Consider the following 17,337-nt stretch of genomic DNA (forward strand, 5'->3'; position numbering starts at 1 on the left):
CTTCCAGTTTCTCGCTATTGTGAACTGTGCTGCTATGAACATGGGGGAGCATGGCTCCATTGTGCTGTGTCTCTTAATTCCTCGGGGTATATGCCTAACAGTGGTATCGCTGGATCACAAGGGATTTCAATCCCCAGTTGCTGTAAGTAGCACTACATGGGACAGCAGAGTCCTTCAGGAAAGGGTCAGCGCCTTCAGACCGTGTAGACCTAGATGCTATGCTGATATTTTTGCATAATAAAAATTGTTATGATTTCACAGTACTGCTTCCTGACTCACCTTTGTATTTTTCAGTGACACTGACTGTAGTCTTCGAGCTGTGTAACCATTGGAAACCACCAGCCGCTGTGCAGGAAAGAGTTACAGCCTCAGAACTCCGCACAGGGAGGGCGTGGCCCTGTCTTACAGGGTCACTGTGAGTCAGCTTCAGCTGGGTGGCGGTGAGTCAGCTTGGTTGGTTGGTTTGGGTGGTGAACATAAAAGCACTTCCCCCTAAGCAAAAACACCCTTTCTTTTCCTTCCCACCTCTGTGTTTCTCCCTCACTGGGGAGTGGACAGTTGGGTTGCTTCCAACAGCTGGGCTCTGCCAACAATGAGCACTGGTGCACAGGTGTCCGTCCGCGTGTGCGCCCGCCTTCCCTTCTTCAGGTCGACACCAAGGATGGAGATGCTCAAATGACAGCCACGCGGCTTCCACAGCAGTGACCCTGCTGTATAGCCCAGCCAACAATGGAGGAGGGCTCCCCTTTCTTTATTTCTCTTTCTTTCTTTCTCTTTTTTTCCTGTTTCTTGACAACCTCGCCAACATCAGCTTTTTCCTTTCTTTTTTTTATGATCGCTACCTCTCACTCCATTTCTCCTTCTCCTCCTTAAAAAAAATCATTTTATTAGGGGCTCATGCAACTCTTATCACAATCCATACAGCCATCTATTGTGTCAAGCACATTTGTACATTTGTTGCCCTCATCATTCTCAAAATATTTGCCTTCTACTTGAGCCCTTGATAATCCGCAACTCATTTCCCCCTCCCTCCCCACCCCAAGCCCCCATGAACCCTTGATCATTTATAAATTATTATTCTATTATGTCTTACACTGTCTCACGTCTCCCTTCACCCACTTTTCTGTTGTCCGTCCCCCAGGGAGGGAGCTAAATGTAAATCCTTGTCATCGGTTCCCCCTTTCCACCCCACTTTCCCTCCACCCTCCTGGTATCGCTACTCTCAGCCCTGGTCCTGAAGAGATCATCCATCCTGGATTCCTGTTCCTTCTTCTTCTAAGTCTCCTTTTGTTTCTGTGTGTCCTTCCTTTCTGTCTCTACTCAGAGCACAAAAGGTGGGGACTCTGGAACGTTCCCGACTGCCAGGGAGTGGGGGGAACGTGCATTGGTGGGCAGACTCCTCAGAGCTATTGGCACCAGGCCTGGGGTGCTGGCCCTTATTTCAGGGTGGTGGGCTGAGGGGAACGTGCCAAGGCAGGGGGATTAGATAAAATAGGTGGGGGTGAGGCAACTCTCTGGAGGCACAGACACCCCTTCCTGTCCCTGGCCTGCACCCTCAACTGGGTGATGAGTGCAACACAGTCGTGGTGGAGAGGGGTCCTCCCAGCCATGGGTGGCAGGAGAAGGCCCCACACCCACCAACGCCCTCTATTATCAACTGCCAACAAAGCATCTGTCCAGCTGGATGTGCGGAGAGTTGAGCAGGAAGCAGAAGGCTGGTGACTGCGGGGCTGTCTGAGTGGAGGTAGGAGGAGAGGGCTCCCTGCCGAGTCTGTCTGGTCCTTCCTAGAGAAGCCCTGGTGGAGTAGTGGTTCTTCGCTGGGCTGCTAACCTCCACGTCAGCTGTTCCAAACCACCAGCCTCTCAGTGGGAGAAAGAGGAGGTTTTACCTCCAATAAAGCAGAAACCGTGGGGGCAGCTCTACCCTGTTCTCCAGGGTCACTGTGAGTCGGAATCAACGTGCTGGCAGTGAGTTTGGGTTTTGTCCCTCTGGGAGAGAGCAAGGTGTGGATCATGGCCCATCCCACCAGTAGGCTGGCACAGACAGAACCCCCCACCCCCTCTTCTTCTTCTTCTTCCAGTTTATTGGGAGCTCTACAGATACTGTAACAATCCATCGTTCATTAGATCAAGCATGATTGTACAACTGTTGCCACCATCATTTTCAAAGCATTTTCTTTCTTCTGACATCTTGTGGTATCAGCTCCCCTTCATCCCCGTCCTCCCGCTCCCCCCTCAAGAACCTTTGTTATTATATTAAATATTATTGTTGCTGTTATCCCCACCCCACCCCTGGTATCTTACACCGTCCAATATATACATCCAGTGCTGACAACCCCCATCCTCAGGTACCTGGAAGTCCTTCCTCCCCCAGGAGCTCTGTGACTCCAGGACCAGGCGGCCACTTGCTGCCCCCTGCAGGAAGGACGGGGTAAGGCAGCTACCATGCCTGCTTGGAGCTGCAGGCTCTAGATTCTCTCCTCCCCACCAGGAACCCTCCCTGGCACAATCTAGCCGGTCGTTGTTCAAATGAAGGAGCACAGGGCACATATCTTTGGGTCCTGCTATTTTTATGCTACGTACTCAAATCACGTGGGCATGTTGGCCAGGGTTTCTGGATGTGGAGCAGGCGGGTTGCCAAGGATCAGGATAGCCTGGAAGGCACAGGACTTAAACCTTCAACACTTTACTGTCTGTCAGTTTGATGGCGCTGCAGTGCCTTCCATGTTGCTCGGAGGCGGGGAGCTGGGCTACCGGGATTTCAAATGCCAGAAGGGTGATCCGTGGTGGAAAAAACCCATGCATCTCAGCAGAACCTTGTCCCTTCGCCTGCAGGAAGACACGCAGTGCCGAAGCAATGTGCACGTCATCCACTGATGCACTGTGCAGGACCAGACTCCACAGCTGAAGGCCCCAAGGCGCAGCTGTGTAATTGAAGGGTAAATTAAAGAAACATCAGACAAGGCACGCAAGGGCTCACCTCTTCCATGAGGTCTGGACCCGGAGATTGAGCTCATGTATTTTCCAACAGGCTTATATACTTGTGTGCACAGAAATGGTTTAATGGAAACCTAACTGACTGTGTTAGTCTGGGTTGACTAGAGAAACAGATTCATAGACATTGCTGTGTAGAAGAGAGAGCTTTATGTCATAGAGCAACTGCATATTGAGAAAATATCCCAGCCCAGTCCCGATCAAGTCCATAAGTCTGATATTAGCCCATATGTCTGATACCAGTCTATAAATTCCTCTTCAGACTCACGCAGCACATGCAATGATGCCGAATGCAGGAAGATCACAGGCCAGTTGGTGGAAGGTTCTGTGCGTCCAGTGGCAATGGACGCACCTCCAGGGCTTTGGCTGCCATCAGTGTGGCTCCATGTAGCTTGTCCATAGGACTGTGTAGCAGAGAGAGTGTCCTGCCTCCAAAGAGGAAGAGAGGAAGTCCCAGAATCCTCGTGAGAAGGCCACGCCCACAAGGAGGGATCACCTGTGACCTGATTGGCAGGCTAGACTCCAGCCCTTCATTACTACACTTGATCTTAGCCAAAAGGCCGAGAAGCGATCCTTCATTACTATTTATCAAGAGGACATGGAATAATGTGAGTTCCACACGGACTGCCTAAATGTTCAGAAATCACGACAACATCCCATCATTTCTGTTTTTCAGATAGAGACCCAGAAAATGCTTTCTTCTGACACGAGGTTCTTTCATCCATCGTGGCCTTGTTAGGGTTCTTCCTGGCGTTGGGTACGTCAGGACTTTAGTCGTTCTTATTGCTGAGTCGTTTTGTTGCTCATGCTTTGTGCTCCATACTAACCTAATAGTTGGCAGTTTGAGCCCACCCAGGGGCCGAGGAAGAAAGGCCTGGTGATCTGCTTCCCTAAAGATTCTAGTCAAGAACCCCCATGGAGTCAAGCTACTTTAACACATGGAATGTCCATGCGTTAGAACCAAATCGACAGGAAGTTTCTTCTTCTTTGGGGGCTTGTTATTGGGTTATGAAGGCATGAGGGTTTTGTGATCCAATTCTATATGTGGGAGACCTCGGTTTGCTTCCTGGCCAATGGAGTCACTACCAGTCTATCCGTGAAGGCTTCTTTATTGCTGTGATGCTGGGCTGTTTTCAGCAGGGACGGGGCTTTTTGCTCCCATGAAGAGTTACAGTCTGGGAACCTCAAAGGGGGCAGGTCTACCCTGTCCTAGAGGGTCGCTATGAGTGGGCATCGATTCAATAGCAGTGTGTTTGGTTTCAGTTCAGGGGTTCTAGGTGAAGATGAAGTAGGAAGAAAGGGCTGGCAATTGCTTTCTGAATAAAACAGCCCATGAAAACCCTCTGGCTCCAATGGCCCTACCTGAAACCGATTGTGGGGACACAGCAGGGTCAGACAGCATTTCATTCCAGGTGGTCACTGTGAGTCACCAACCGACTAAGCAGTTCACAGCAGTCTCACTGATCTGTGTAAGGCCCCTTTTCCTGCCGCCCGCAGCTCTCCCCTTCACGAACCGCCTTGTAGCTCCCACAGCAGAAGACAGGCCCCCACCCAATGACCCTCCTCCAATGCCCTGTTGCCCTGTGGCTGAATGAACCCCTTCTGAGTGACGGCCATACTACTGGTCCCGGGTCTTGGGAACCCCACACACAACAGACTGAAATGTCCCCAATCCTGCAGCTTCCTCACCACCAGGAACATGCTGTAGCCCCCGGCTGCCCCTACGATGGTTCCCGTCACTGCCCCTGGAGCAGTGAAGCCAAAGCCACCAACTTCAAGTTCAAGAGGAAAAGAGAAATGGATAGAGGGGGACACCAGCAGTGAGCCCGCCAGCAGCGCAGGCGGGTGGTCTGGGCTGAGTCACACTTGTCCCCAAAATACCTAGAGTGTGTCGAGTTGTACCCTGGATTCATTCCAAGGTACAGTGTCACATACTGTCCCCCACTCAAGTCACCAGATAATCACAAGATGCAAATGTCCACCACAATCATCACAAGACAGAAGAGCATTTATGAGGCACACCAGAAATCTGTGATTTCCGAACAACCCTCCAGGGAGAATGGTCCAGATGCTACACGCAATATGAAGGGTACCGCCCCCAATACCCTGAATTTTTTCCAGAGCTATGTATTTAAGTTGTTAACAAAACGAACTCAACGTACACTCCATGACACTTAATGCATTTGTCAAATCTGCGATTCCGTTCTTGGAAACATATTTTAGACTCATCTGTTTGGCTGGCTGACAGCACCTCTCTCGTTTTTTTTTTTCTTCACCTCTTCGACGCCATCAAATCGCTGCCCTTTCATGTCCCTCTGCGTTCTTGAAAGCAAAAAGAAGTCACATGGAGCAAAGTGAGGTGAGTCAGGTGCGTGGGGCAAGATAGGCATGCTGGTTTTTTGGTTTTTGTTTTTGCCAAAAACTGGTGCACTGAGATAGCTGCGTGATCGGGTGCATTGTCATGGTGGCAAAAACTGGCCCCCATCTGCCACAAAGCAAGCTCTTTTTTGGTTGCGCACTGTTATGCAATCTTTTCAGAACCGCTAAATAGAAAACTGGATGAACAGCCTGACCTGGTAGAATGGACTCCAAATGCGCTATCTCCTTCACATCCAAAAAACAAAGAAGCATGGTCTTGATCTTTGATTTCACTTAATGAGCTTTTGGGGGCGAGGCGATGATGATGATGATGATGATGGCGTGTTTGCTTCCAGGGTCATAAGAGTAACACCATGTCTTCTCACTAGTAATGACCTTTGGTGTGGGAAACAGAAAGATTTCTCCCAAGTCGTCTCCCCCACATAGATGTTAGACTTAGGACACTGCTTGCAGCGGATGGTAAATGATTGTCAAGGGACCTCCCTGAAGGCAGTCAGTTGCCAGACTACTGTCTGGGTCCACCACAGGTAGGGCCTCCCCCTCCCTGCTGATAAGGACAATGGGCTATTTCTCCCTAAAGGCTTGTGACCATTAGTCTGGTTCCCAGTAGGTGGGGTTTACACCCTACTGATACCGGTTTCCATGGAGATCCAGAGAACAGGTCAAACCTGCTCAGTGACATCCAAAGTTAGGCTGCCATCCTGATCTGCCCTTCTTGTCACATGTGTAACCCAATCCCTCCCCTTCCTTTTATGTGTATATCCCTAAATTGTCCCCCTCTCATTGCTGTATAACCTATAGTGCAACCCCTTTCTGTGATGTATGTCTTCACCTATAATTAGGGGGCTTGTATGCCCCCGCAAAGGTATATAAACCTGGGTTAGCAATAAAGATTCCCCTTGGCTTCTCATCAGCTCCCTCTCCTCCCCTGTTCCCTTTCCCCTTGTCCTCCTTGCCCTCCCCCTCTCTCCTGCCCTCTGGTCTCCCATTTCCACGTGGACCACCAAGTGAGGCTGAGGTGAGCATGCTATCATGAAATGTGCCTGACTCCATTATTTCAATCTCTCTTCTATCTCTCATGCTCTCTGTGACTTTATTATAATCTTTATATATATTTTAACCATACAATTGCGCCTATCGAACCCGCGATTGGTTGTGGGGGGGGAAGTCTGGGTCCCTTCGGAGCCGTTCTTTCAAAGGAAGGCATGTTTCCACTGATGCTCTTTTTCCTGGTCAGTCAGAGCCTGAGGCACACATTTCATAGCGATCCTTCTCATTCCCAAATCTCCTGTTAAAGTTCGCTGAGCCGAGCTCCAAGAGAGTTCAGCTAATTCCCCCATCTCTTCAATGGTCCCTCGTCGTTGGTTTTCGTGCACAAGTCCATGGATTTTGTCAACATCTGCGTCCGCTGGGAAGCTGATGGGCATCCAGAATGAGGTCTGTCATCCATCAACCTTTCACTTTTTTTGAGATGAGAAAACCACTTGTGCACTTGAGTTTTTCCATCGTGCTGTCTTGGAACCTGTGCTCAACATCACAACAGTTTCTGCGGCATTTTTTCCTGAGTAAGAAACAAACCTTCACAGCCGCACGCTACTCTCTTAAATCAGCCATCATAAAAAATGAGTTTCAAATGAAACTGCGTTCATGAAAACGTTCACTGTGACCACAGAGAACCTTCCCAGGCGACGCTACTGGGTGCACTAATCCAGAGTGAGTTGCTGGATGCTGGCCTAGCAACAACAACAACAAAAAAAAAAAGTGGAGCATTTTTTTCAGCCTTTCTGCGCAGCCCCTCGTATTGTCTCCATGTTGGCATAATGAAATCGATTCAGACAGTGGTTGCAACGATGGGCTGACTCACACCTGTCAGTCACTGTGAGGCTGGTGCAGGACCAGGCAGTGTGTCACGCTGTTAGTTGTGCAGCATCACTATTAGTTGAAACAGACTCTGAGGTGCCTCCCAACCACCAGGTGCATACTGCTCCGTGGCACGGCTTCCATGTGTTGCCTCACGGCTTATTTCCACTCTTGTGGTTTCGTTTCCACGTGTCTAGCGTCCCTGCCCCTGATTACCTTCTCAAGTCGGCTTTAGGGTAAATGTTGGCCGTTTGGTCTCATAAAAAATGATGCTGTAGAAGAGCTGGAAGTATTGTCTATGATTAAAGCTGCTCTTTAGCTGACCTCAGGGGGCTGTTTCAGTTCCAGGTTCAAAGCCTACCTCAGCGTGACAGTCTTGGGGTTCTTCGAGGCTCTGGTGAGTCAAACGTGTGGTGGCAGCCACAGACCAGCTTAGTGGTTCCCTGGGGCAGAGGAAGGGGACACAGGGAACTTTGGGGAGTGGTGGAAGGCTCTGTAGCTTTGATCGTGGAGGCTGTTACAGAGAAACCACCTGAAAGGCTACGCTAAACGGTGTGTTTTACTCTCTAAAAATCGCACCTCATTACGTTGATGTGAAAAAAGCTTCTAAATTACACCCAACATTTATTTAACATAATACTGTCATTTACCAAATGAATCAGTGATAACATTTGCAAGATTAAGTCTAGCTCGATGTGGAAATGCCACAAAGTGAACTGGGCTTTACCTCAAATTCCCCTGCAGCTCCCCTGTACTTAAGTCTGAAACTCGCTCGTGTGAAACGAAGAAGTAGGACATGGCTACCCCAAGGCGATAGAACTGTAGGTGGCTGAACTGTTGCTTTGGATCTCTTGCCTTGAGGGTGCCCAGTGAATGGTGGCCCGGGACTCCCATCAACTTACTATTTTAATGCCTCCTTTGCATTAGGATGGCATAGCTTAATCTGGTAGGCATGGTCCTGCAGATGCGAATGAATATTATTGGAAGGTCGGTCCTTTCCCCAACCCCCACTGTTTGTGTGTAAATAGTGTCCAATCACTTGAGAACTTAGTCTGCACAGGCCAATAATTCATGTATTGCGGTTTGTTGTCCTGTTGTTGTTGTTGTTAGGGGCAATTGAGTGGGGCCTGACTCGATGCTGTGCAATTGACCTGTGCATAACAGAGCATCCTTGTGAGCGTACCTGTGCTTGCACCCATGGTTGTAGCCATGGTGTTAATCCCTCTCCTTTCAGGCCTCATCTTCTTATTTTTAAAAATCATTTTATTGGGAGCTCGTCTTGTGGATCCAGTGGCAGTGTAAGCATCTCAGCGCTGGCAGGGGTTTCCACGTGGCTTCTCCAGGTCCAGGGCTCTGGCTGCATCAGGGTAGGTCCATGTGGCTTCTCCTCAGAAATGTCTCACAGGGAGTGATCAGAGAGAGAAAGTGCCTCCGGCCTCCAAGGAGGAAATACAGGAGCTCCCAGAATCCTCAGGAGAAGGCCAGGCCCACAGAGAGGCCTCATTGGCTATGACCCGATAGACAGACTAGACTCCACCCTTTCACTCTTAATCCTCTCAAGTCTCAAATTGACACCAGATTATGTAACTACCAAGAGGGAACGGTATCAGAGCTAGTAACAGTAAGTAAAAGAAAGTATTGTAAAATTGGCTGTGGTGATGATTGTACAAGCCTTAACATTGAATTAGAATTGTATGATGTGAATGATTCACTAGTAAAGTTGTTCTAAAATATTGTCTAGTTATCCAACGAATGACCTGTTTTGCTACATAGTATATAAGGTCGCCATGAGTCAGAGAGGAGTTGATGGCTCCTAACACCACCCCTGGTGGCATAGTGGTTATGTTAGGTTTCTCTCTCCGGCCTAAATTTCAACCTCAGTCCTTGGCTCCACGTGAGAAAGATTTCACGCCGAAGCCGGGTTCGTGATCCAAGTGAATTTAATGAAAGTTCAAAGAAGCATCAGGTTTTACGCGGCACCCATAGGATTCCTTTGACCATGCGGCCTGGCAGAGACTGCTCCGGGTCACGCAAGGATCTCTCCCCTCCCACGAAGACCACCAGACCGCACAAGCAAGCCAAGACCAAGAGACCCTCCTCTCCCTTCCAGTCCCTGCCTTTTCAAGGGTTCCTGGGTGAGGTGTGGTGAACGACCCCAGGTCGATCCCATTGGCTGAATTGCAGTCACCTGGCCCAGGTGGGCTGCTCCAGGTGTAACGCCCATCTGGGCCCACCGGCGGCGGGAAAATCCAGCTTTGTCCTTTGCTGGCTTTCCTGGGCATGCGTAAATGGACTTCCCAATTCCCTAGGCTAAGCTACCTAACAGTTACACCAGTTGCTCTGCGGGAGGAAGACGGAGAAAGCTTTCTGCTCCCGAAACGAGTTAGTCTCGGGCACCCACAGGGGCAGTGGTACACAGTCACCAAGAGTCAAGAGTTTACTCGATGGCAGTGAGGGGGTTTCTATTCGTTTTCATAGAGGGAAGCATCCAACGAAGTCTCAAAATGCAGAACAGAGAAAGCGTATCCAAATGTGCGCTACTGGCTTGGGCCAAATCGTCTTCCAGTGTCTGTCTGCGCTGCAGCCACCCTTTGACGCCAAGACCGCGGAAGACCAGCCCGAGCCGGAAGTGTGGCGCGGCACCGGAAACTCAGGACGTGTTTATGCCTCACTTCCGGCCGGCTCACAAACCGGGCGCGAGACTTCGGCCTCCGCGAGACTTCGGGCTCCGCCAATCAAGAAGAAGTGAGGCGGAAGTAGAGGGGCAAACAGGAAGTGTGGCAGTTTCCCTCCTGGGTTCCGGCAGTTGCCATGGCGGCCTACGAGCAGGTCCAGAAGGGACCCCTGAAGTTGAAAGGCGTCGCAGAGCTCGGCGTAACTAAACGGTGAGGCCCGTTGGACCCCGTCCCTTGTCCCCCTGAGGCTTTTCCCGGGATTCCGGCTGTTGCCTCCTAACCTGCCCGCATCCCTATTTCCTGCCCCAGGAAGAAGAAAAAGAAAGACAAAGACAAGGCGAAACTCCTGGAAGCGATGGGAACGAACAAAAAGAACGAGGAGGAGAAGCGACGCGGCCTGGACAAGCGGACCCCGGCCCAGGTGGCCTTCGAGAAGATGCAGGAGAAGCGGGTGAGGCGGGCGGGCTCAGTGGGAGGGGCAGGGCACGGGAGCCGGGTTAGGAGTCCGCGCCGGACCCTCGGCGAGGGCAGGCAGCTGAGAAGACCCCGATTCTGGAGAGGGGATACTTTGTGAGGGAATGAGGAAGGGAGAGGAAACTGAGGCAGCTTCAGCCCAGGAGGCCCCACCGGCCTGAGTGGACCACGGAAGGGCCAGTCAGAGGTAGAAACCGGGCTTGGATCCCAGCACCGTCGCTGAGCCGCCAGACCAGTGGCTTTCTCTCAGTGCCTCAGTTTCCTCATGGATAGAGTCACCGTAGTGCCTTCTCCTGTGAGTTGAAGTAACGCACTTGATACTAGGTTTGGGCACAAGTAAGTGCCCGGCGGGTACTTCACTGTCGTTAAGTCACCACGTGCTGTTTGCACAAGTAATTTGCTGTCCAGGTTCAAATGTGTTGTGTCTGAAGGCCTCGGTAAGCCTTTCCTGTGGGAATTTAACCCAGTTTGGAGGGTGGGGAAGGTGCAAAAGAGGTGAGTCACTTCGAGCAGGCTGGTTATGTTGGGGGAAAGGAATGTTCAGCCTAGGTCAACCAGGGGGATTCAGCCCCCGGCACAGACCCTTGATGATGTCTGGAGGAAGTTGTCACAGCTGCAGTGGGGTGGGGGCTCTTGATGTCTTGTCTGTTGGGAGAGGTCAGGAATGCTGGAGAGAGTCCTGTGCACAAGATGAGCCTCACCCAGAGAATGATCCAGAACCAAATGCCAACAGTGTTACGGTAGAGAAGCCTTGTGTTAAAAAACCAGGGAGAAACTTGAGCAGGACCCCTGTTCTAAGCATAGGGCAGAATGAATTCCTGATGCCTTAGTTGAAACAGACCTGGGGGATCCTCACACCTCTGGGCCTCGCACACACAGCCCAGCCCCTCCCCATGTGTGGCTTTACATACGTGCAGCATCTTAGTGTCTTTTACAGGAGCTGCTTCTGTTAGGTGCCAGTGAGTTGGTTGTGACCCGCAGGGCCCCTGTGTATAGCAGGAACGTAACATGCCCGGCCCTGCGCCAGCCTCACAGTCACGCCTGTTTGGTCTCATTGTTGCGGTCATTTCGTCAGTCAGTCTAGTTGAGGGTCTTCTTTTCAGTTGACTCTGCATGCCAAGCATGGAATCCTTCTCCAGGGACGGGTCTGTCCCACTGACGTGTCCACAGTAGGTGAGACAAAGTCTCTCACCCTTCTAAGGAGAGCTTCTTCCCACACAGATTGGTTGAGGCTTCTGGCAGCCTATATGGTATCTTCGATATTTCTTCATCAACATCATAATTCAAAATGTATCGTTTCTTCAGTTTTTCTTACTCATCTTCCTGTTTTCACACGCATAGGAGGCGCTTCGGTCAGGCACTCCTCAAAGTGACATCTACTATTTAAAAGAAGTTCTGTGAAGTACATCTACCCATTACATACATTGTTGGTGTCTTGGCTGTTGCTTCCATGGGCATTGATTGTGGATCCAAATAAAATGAAATCCTTCACAATGTCATTATTTTCTGTTTATCATGATGTCCATTGGTGCAGTTTTGAGGATTCCCCCCCCCCCTATTTTACATTAAGTTACAATCCATACTGAAGGCTGTGGTCATTTATCTCGATCAGTAATTGTTTCCGGTTCTCTTTGCTTTCAGCAAGTCTGGTTGAGTTATCTGAATATTGCAGGTTGTTGGTGAGTCTTCTTCCAGTCCTGATGAGTATGGTGAAAGGATACAGCCCCGACACTCGCTTTGGTCACTTTTAAACCACTCAGTGTCCCCTTGTTCTGTTCCAACTACTGCCTCTTGGTCTGCACGAACACAACTAACTGTTCTGGAATCTCGTTTTTCTCAATGTTATCCCTAGTTTGTGATGAGCCACACAGTCAAATGCCTTGGCATATGCAATGGGACTGAAGTAAACATCTGTCTGGCATTCTCTGCTTTTAACCAAGATCCTGTTGATGTCCATGTCTGATTCCAGCTTGAAATCCTTTCAGCTCCCTGTTGATATACGGCTGCAAGCATAATTCAGCAAAGTTTTACTTGGTGTGATGTTCAGTAATTTCCACATTCATTTGGGTCACCCTTCCTTGGCATAAGCAGAAATATGAATACTTGGCCAAGTGGCCATCTTCAAAATTTCTTGAGACAGACAAGAGAGTCCCTCCAGTGCTGTATTGGTTTGTTAAAACATTCCCATTGGTAGTCTTGGCAATTCCCGGAGCTTTGTTTTTTTCTACAGCATCTTAGTCTTCCTTGCATACCTGATCATATCATTATACTGCCTCCTAAAATGGTTGAACAGATATTACTTTTTGGTACAGTGACTCTGTGTAGTCTGCCCATATTTCTTTCTTTTTTTTTTTTTTAGGCTTACATGACTTTTTTTTTTTTTAACATTTTATTAGGGGCTCATACAACTCCCATCACAATCCACACATATACATACATCAATTGTATAAAGCACATCTGTACATTCCCTGCCCTAATCATTTTCTTTTTTTTTCCTTTTCTTTTTTTACATTTTATTAGGGGCTCATACAGCTCTTATCACAATCCATACATATACATACATCAATTGTATAAAGCACATCCGCACATTCCCTGCCCCAGTCTGCCCATATTTCAAAGCTCCCTTTATAGGTTAATGTTTTGCCCATAGAATCCGTCAATAGTGCAGCTCAAGGCTTGAATCTTTTCTTCAGTTCGTTCAGCTTGAGAAATGTTGAGTGTGTTCTTCCGTTTAGGTTTTCTAACTCTAGGTCTTAGCACATTTCATGATGATGATGAAAATGATATATGTTCTCAGGCTGCCCTTCACATTTTTCTGTTCAGGTCTTTTACTTCACTATTTCGTTCAGTCGATGTAACTTTATAACTGGTGCTCAGTGGGATCCCTGAATTCAAGTTTGCTCATCCAGTGTGCTTCTGCCTCCAGACGACACTGATGATACCGGGGGCCTGTGGGTGTAGTCACACTGGGGCAGGGGGTGCTGCTGGAATCTTGTGGGTAGAGGCCAGACATGCTGCTTGGTGCCCTGCCACTCCACAGAATGATCTGCAGCCACGTTATTTGTGCTGAAGCTGAGGCAAGCCAGTCCAGTAGTTCATTAGTCTCAGGCCTAATTCAGTCACACCAGTGCTGGCGAGACAGTCCTGCCTTCCCACCCTGTCTCCTCAGCCCGTTCAAGGAGTAACTGGGCAAGCCAGCTGACCCACCGGCACCCCGCTCAGTTTCTTCATCTCTGAAGTAGGACTAAAACGCTACCTCCTGCGGTCGTCCTGAGCATTGGCAGGTGAATAGGGTCAGCCCTCACCTCAGGTGACACTCAGCAGGGCCGGACGGGGCTGCATGGGTGGGGCACCAGCTGAGGGAAGGTGCCGTCTACGGGGCCAGCAAGAACCATGGACAGCAGAGACTGGCAGCTTCCGCTTTTCCGAGGAGTGAGTGGGGAGGCCTGCTGGAAATCCAAGTTTGAATTCAGATCCTGAGTGTGGAGAGTGGTCTGCACACTGACCGTTTGGGAATAGTCGTGACGCTGGCTGGGACCCTCCGAGGGGCACGGGCAGAGAAGGGGTGTTGGGTTCAAGAGCCGAGCTTTGTGGCATTCTTGGCTAGAGGGTGGCAGAGAAGAAACTGCAAGGGAGCCTGGGAGGGAGCAGTAGACAGGGAGGGGCATGCGGCACCCTTAGGTGGGGTGGGATGCTCAGCTTGTATGGAGCCCACACCTGGGACCACTGGCTTGAGTGCCCAGTAATGTGTGTCTCCCTGTCGGACCAGCCCGATTGGTGATGAAGGAGGGCTTGTGCAGCCCGAGACCGCGGGCCCTTCATGGCAGTGGAGTCGGGCTGTCTGTCCCTGTCCCAATGAGGGCTGCGTCAGGCCTGGGAACTCACCTCCCACCCTTCTCATCTCTTTCAGCAAATGGAAAGGATCCTGAAGAAAGCGTCTAAAACCCACAAGCAGAGAGTGGAGGTCAGTCTTTGTCAGTGAGTGGGCGGGCAGAGGGCTCCCTGAGAGCTAGCGGGGAGGGGACTCTCAGGGGCCTCTCACACTCACTGCCATCGGGTCACTGCTGACTCATGGTGACCCCATGGATTCCCGAGACTAACTTTTTACAAGAGTAAAAGCCCAGTCCTTGTCCCGTGAACTGCCGACCATTCAGATCACAGCCCAGCGCTTAACCACGACACCACCAGGGCCCCCAGGGTTCTCTAGGGAAACAGACCAGTAATACAATACCAGGAGTGTCAGAAAGTTTGCAGGAGAATGCTATTATCTTTTGAAAGATTCCTCTTTTTTTTTTCCTGTGAATGTTTTTAAACCCCCCGCATGTGTATTTCTATTCAAGGCTGGACTAGGAAGAAAGGCCTGGTGATCTGTCGCTGAACCTCAGTCTGTGAAAACCCCATAGATGACAGCAGTCACATCCATAACCCTCAGCAGTCAGGCGTTCCAGTCTGACTCACTGGCAGCTAGCAGCCCCACTGAGCTAAATGTCTCTGTCTCTCTCTCTCTCCCTCTCTCTCTCCCTCCCTCCCTCTCATGGGAAAATGGGATTTACAGATACTGGGATTTTTGAAGTCCCCTCTTAGAGAAAACTATTTTGAAGACCTGGCCCATGACACTTTGGTAGAAGGCACTGGCAAGTTCAACATTCAGAGGGTAGGAGATAGGCTGAAACTCGTCCTGCCTTGTGCCCCCAAATTGGTAGGATATTTATTGATAGCTGGGAGGTAGTCTCTCCTCCCTTGGGAAACCTCTGGTTTTATTCCTAAGGCCTTCAACCGCTTGGTTGCTGCCCACCCAGATTGCAGAGGGTGACCTGCTTAAGGCCCCCTGGTTTACACCCTTGTTGGCAATCTTTGAGTTGGTCTCCCCCATGCAACCAGAACCAACCACTGTCCAGCCCTGTGGCATCCCCGTTTTCACAGCTACATCACCAGGCCTTTCTTCCAAATCCCTCTTAGTCTGGAAGCTCTGCTTCAGCTGGGTACCAGTATCTCTCCAGTTTGACACCAGATTAACCATCCCAGAGCCTTTCCTGGGCCATTCAAGGGAGAGCCCAGGGTGCAGACATATAGAGGATCAGGCTGGGCTTAGGGAGAGAGGAGGGTGCCCTGTCGAAGAGATAGACTGTGGAAGGTGGGGTGGGCAAGGTCGTGAGCCCTCAAGCCATGTGTTGGTCCGTGCTGAGAAGGGATTTCTTCTCCACTTTCCCAGGATTTCAACAGACACCTGGACACGCTCACGGAGCACTACGACATCCCCAAAGTCAGCTGGACCAAGTAGCCGCTCAGCCCCTGGGTTTGGCGCGGCCTCCAGGAGAAGCCGGACCCAGAGCTGGGGTTGAGCCTGGTCCCTTTGGCATGTTCCAGAAGCATTCTCGTACCTGTGCCTGTGCGTGAGACAGTTCACTCCTTCAGGGCTTTGATTAAAATAAGACTGTCCTTTCACTCGATCCTGGTTTCTCGGTGGCCCATAGAAGATAGCACCATTTGAGTTTGGCAGGTATAGACAGAGGCTCACGTTTCCCTGTAAGTGCCACTTAAGAACAGGTAGTTCTCCAAGTTGTGTTTAAGCCTCTGAAGACAGCCAGCTCTCTGTGCTAAGATAAAATGGACTCCCATTAGCTTGGGGCTTAAGCTGCCCCATCAGGACCTGGGAAGCCATTCACAGCTTCAGGCCTGCCAACCACCTCCACAACCCTCCTGCCTGACAGGACAGCTGCCTGTGGGAAGGACGGAGCATCCCACCTGGTCCCCTTCTGAGCCCATGACTAGTTTGCAACTCGTGCCCCAGTTTCCCCATTCCAGACATTTCTAATGGATGTCACCATGGCTCTGTGCAGGCGTTCCTGATTGGGCACAGCCATCACTGTAGTGGAACCCAGAAACCACCTGACTTCACCACTCACCCGGGGCCCCTAGCAGTCCCCAAGTAGTTAAGCAGAGTTATTCTGGCACAGGACCAAGAGCTGTTGGGGTGACCGGGCCAGGGCTGAACTCTAGCAGGCAGACAAGTGTAATCAAATGGGAGGCCCCATGACTGGCATTGGGGGTGAGGGTCTCGGGGGCCTGTGTTTATTGGGTGAGGTACAACCTGCGTACTCTACTGGGGGTGGTCCTGTGAGGCAGCTTTGGGAAAGGTCGCAAAAGAAGAGATACAAAGCAAAGCCTTTGTGTGTCAACTGCAGAATAAAGTGACATGCTTATGAAATATGCGTCTGCGTGTCTGAGTTGTAAATGTTTGATTTCCACTGGGAAGGCTGTCTTTTGAATCGATCCCTTGTGACCGTGTGCTTAACCTTCGACTGATACACCAGCCCCCCGCTGAGTCACGCTCAGCTGCTGGCCGAAATATTGGCAGTTCAAGACCACCTGGCCGGGCCCCCCAAGAAAGCAAGCCCTGCCATCTGCTTCATGGGAAAAAGTGGCTAGGTGTCAGGGTGCCCATTCCAGCTCCTGCAGACCCCCTGCCTTACAGAGAGGGTGCCCTCTGTAGGGTGTGTATAGGTGTCATTCGTATGGAAGCATATCACCACACCTTTCTCCTGCTGGGTCAGCGGGCCAACCTTTGGGTTAGCAGTCACCTGCTTAACCTTTTGTGCCACCAGCCAAGAAAATCTTAGAGCCATTCTGTTGACAGCAATTCTGTCCTTCATCCGCCAGCGTCACCATGAGCCTGAATCAACTCCTGGCAACTTTTGGGGGAAAGGTGGTCTTACTGTGTGCAACAGGACACACTGCCCAGTCCTGCGTCATCCTTCCATTCTTTTGGGCAGAGACTTGTTAAGGAGCACCAAGCCTTAGGTCAATTCACTGCCAAACCCATGGCCACCCTAGAAAACAGGGTAGAACAGCCCCTGTGGGTTTCCAAGACTAACTTTACAGGAGAAAATCCCATGTTCCTCCCACTAAAGGTGGTAGAGAACTTTAGACAAATGGTGGCACTTCAGGGTAAGCG

The 17,337-nt window shown here is 50.4% G+C and overlaps 1 protein-coding gene across 1 annotated transcript; it reads left to right on the forward strand.

Annotated features, from left to right (window-relative positions):
* Positions 1-9,989: 9,989 nt before the first annotated feature.
* FAM32A (family with sequence similarity 32 member A) lies at positions 9,990-16,020 on the forward strand. Its single transcript, XM_075548491.1, has 4 exons — positions 9,990-10,118; positions 10,218-10,359; positions 14,293-14,346; positions 15,595-16,020. Exons 1-4 carry the CDS (start codon positions 10,045-10,047, stop codon positions 15,661-15,663), a joined length of 339 nt encoding a protein of 112 aa, XP_075404606.1. The 5' UTR covers positions 9,990-10,044; the 3' UTR covers positions 15,664-16,020.
* Positions 16,021-17,337: the final 1,317 nt, after the last annotated feature.

The sequence above is a fragment of the Tenrec ecaudatus genome, chromosome 1, assembly GCF_050624435.1.
Source record: "Tenrec ecaudatus isolate mTenEca1 chromosome 1, mTenEca1.hap1, whole genome shotgun sequence".
NCBI lineage: Eukaryota > Metazoa > Chordata > Mammalia > Afrosoricida > Tenrecidae > Tenrec > Tenrec ecaudatus.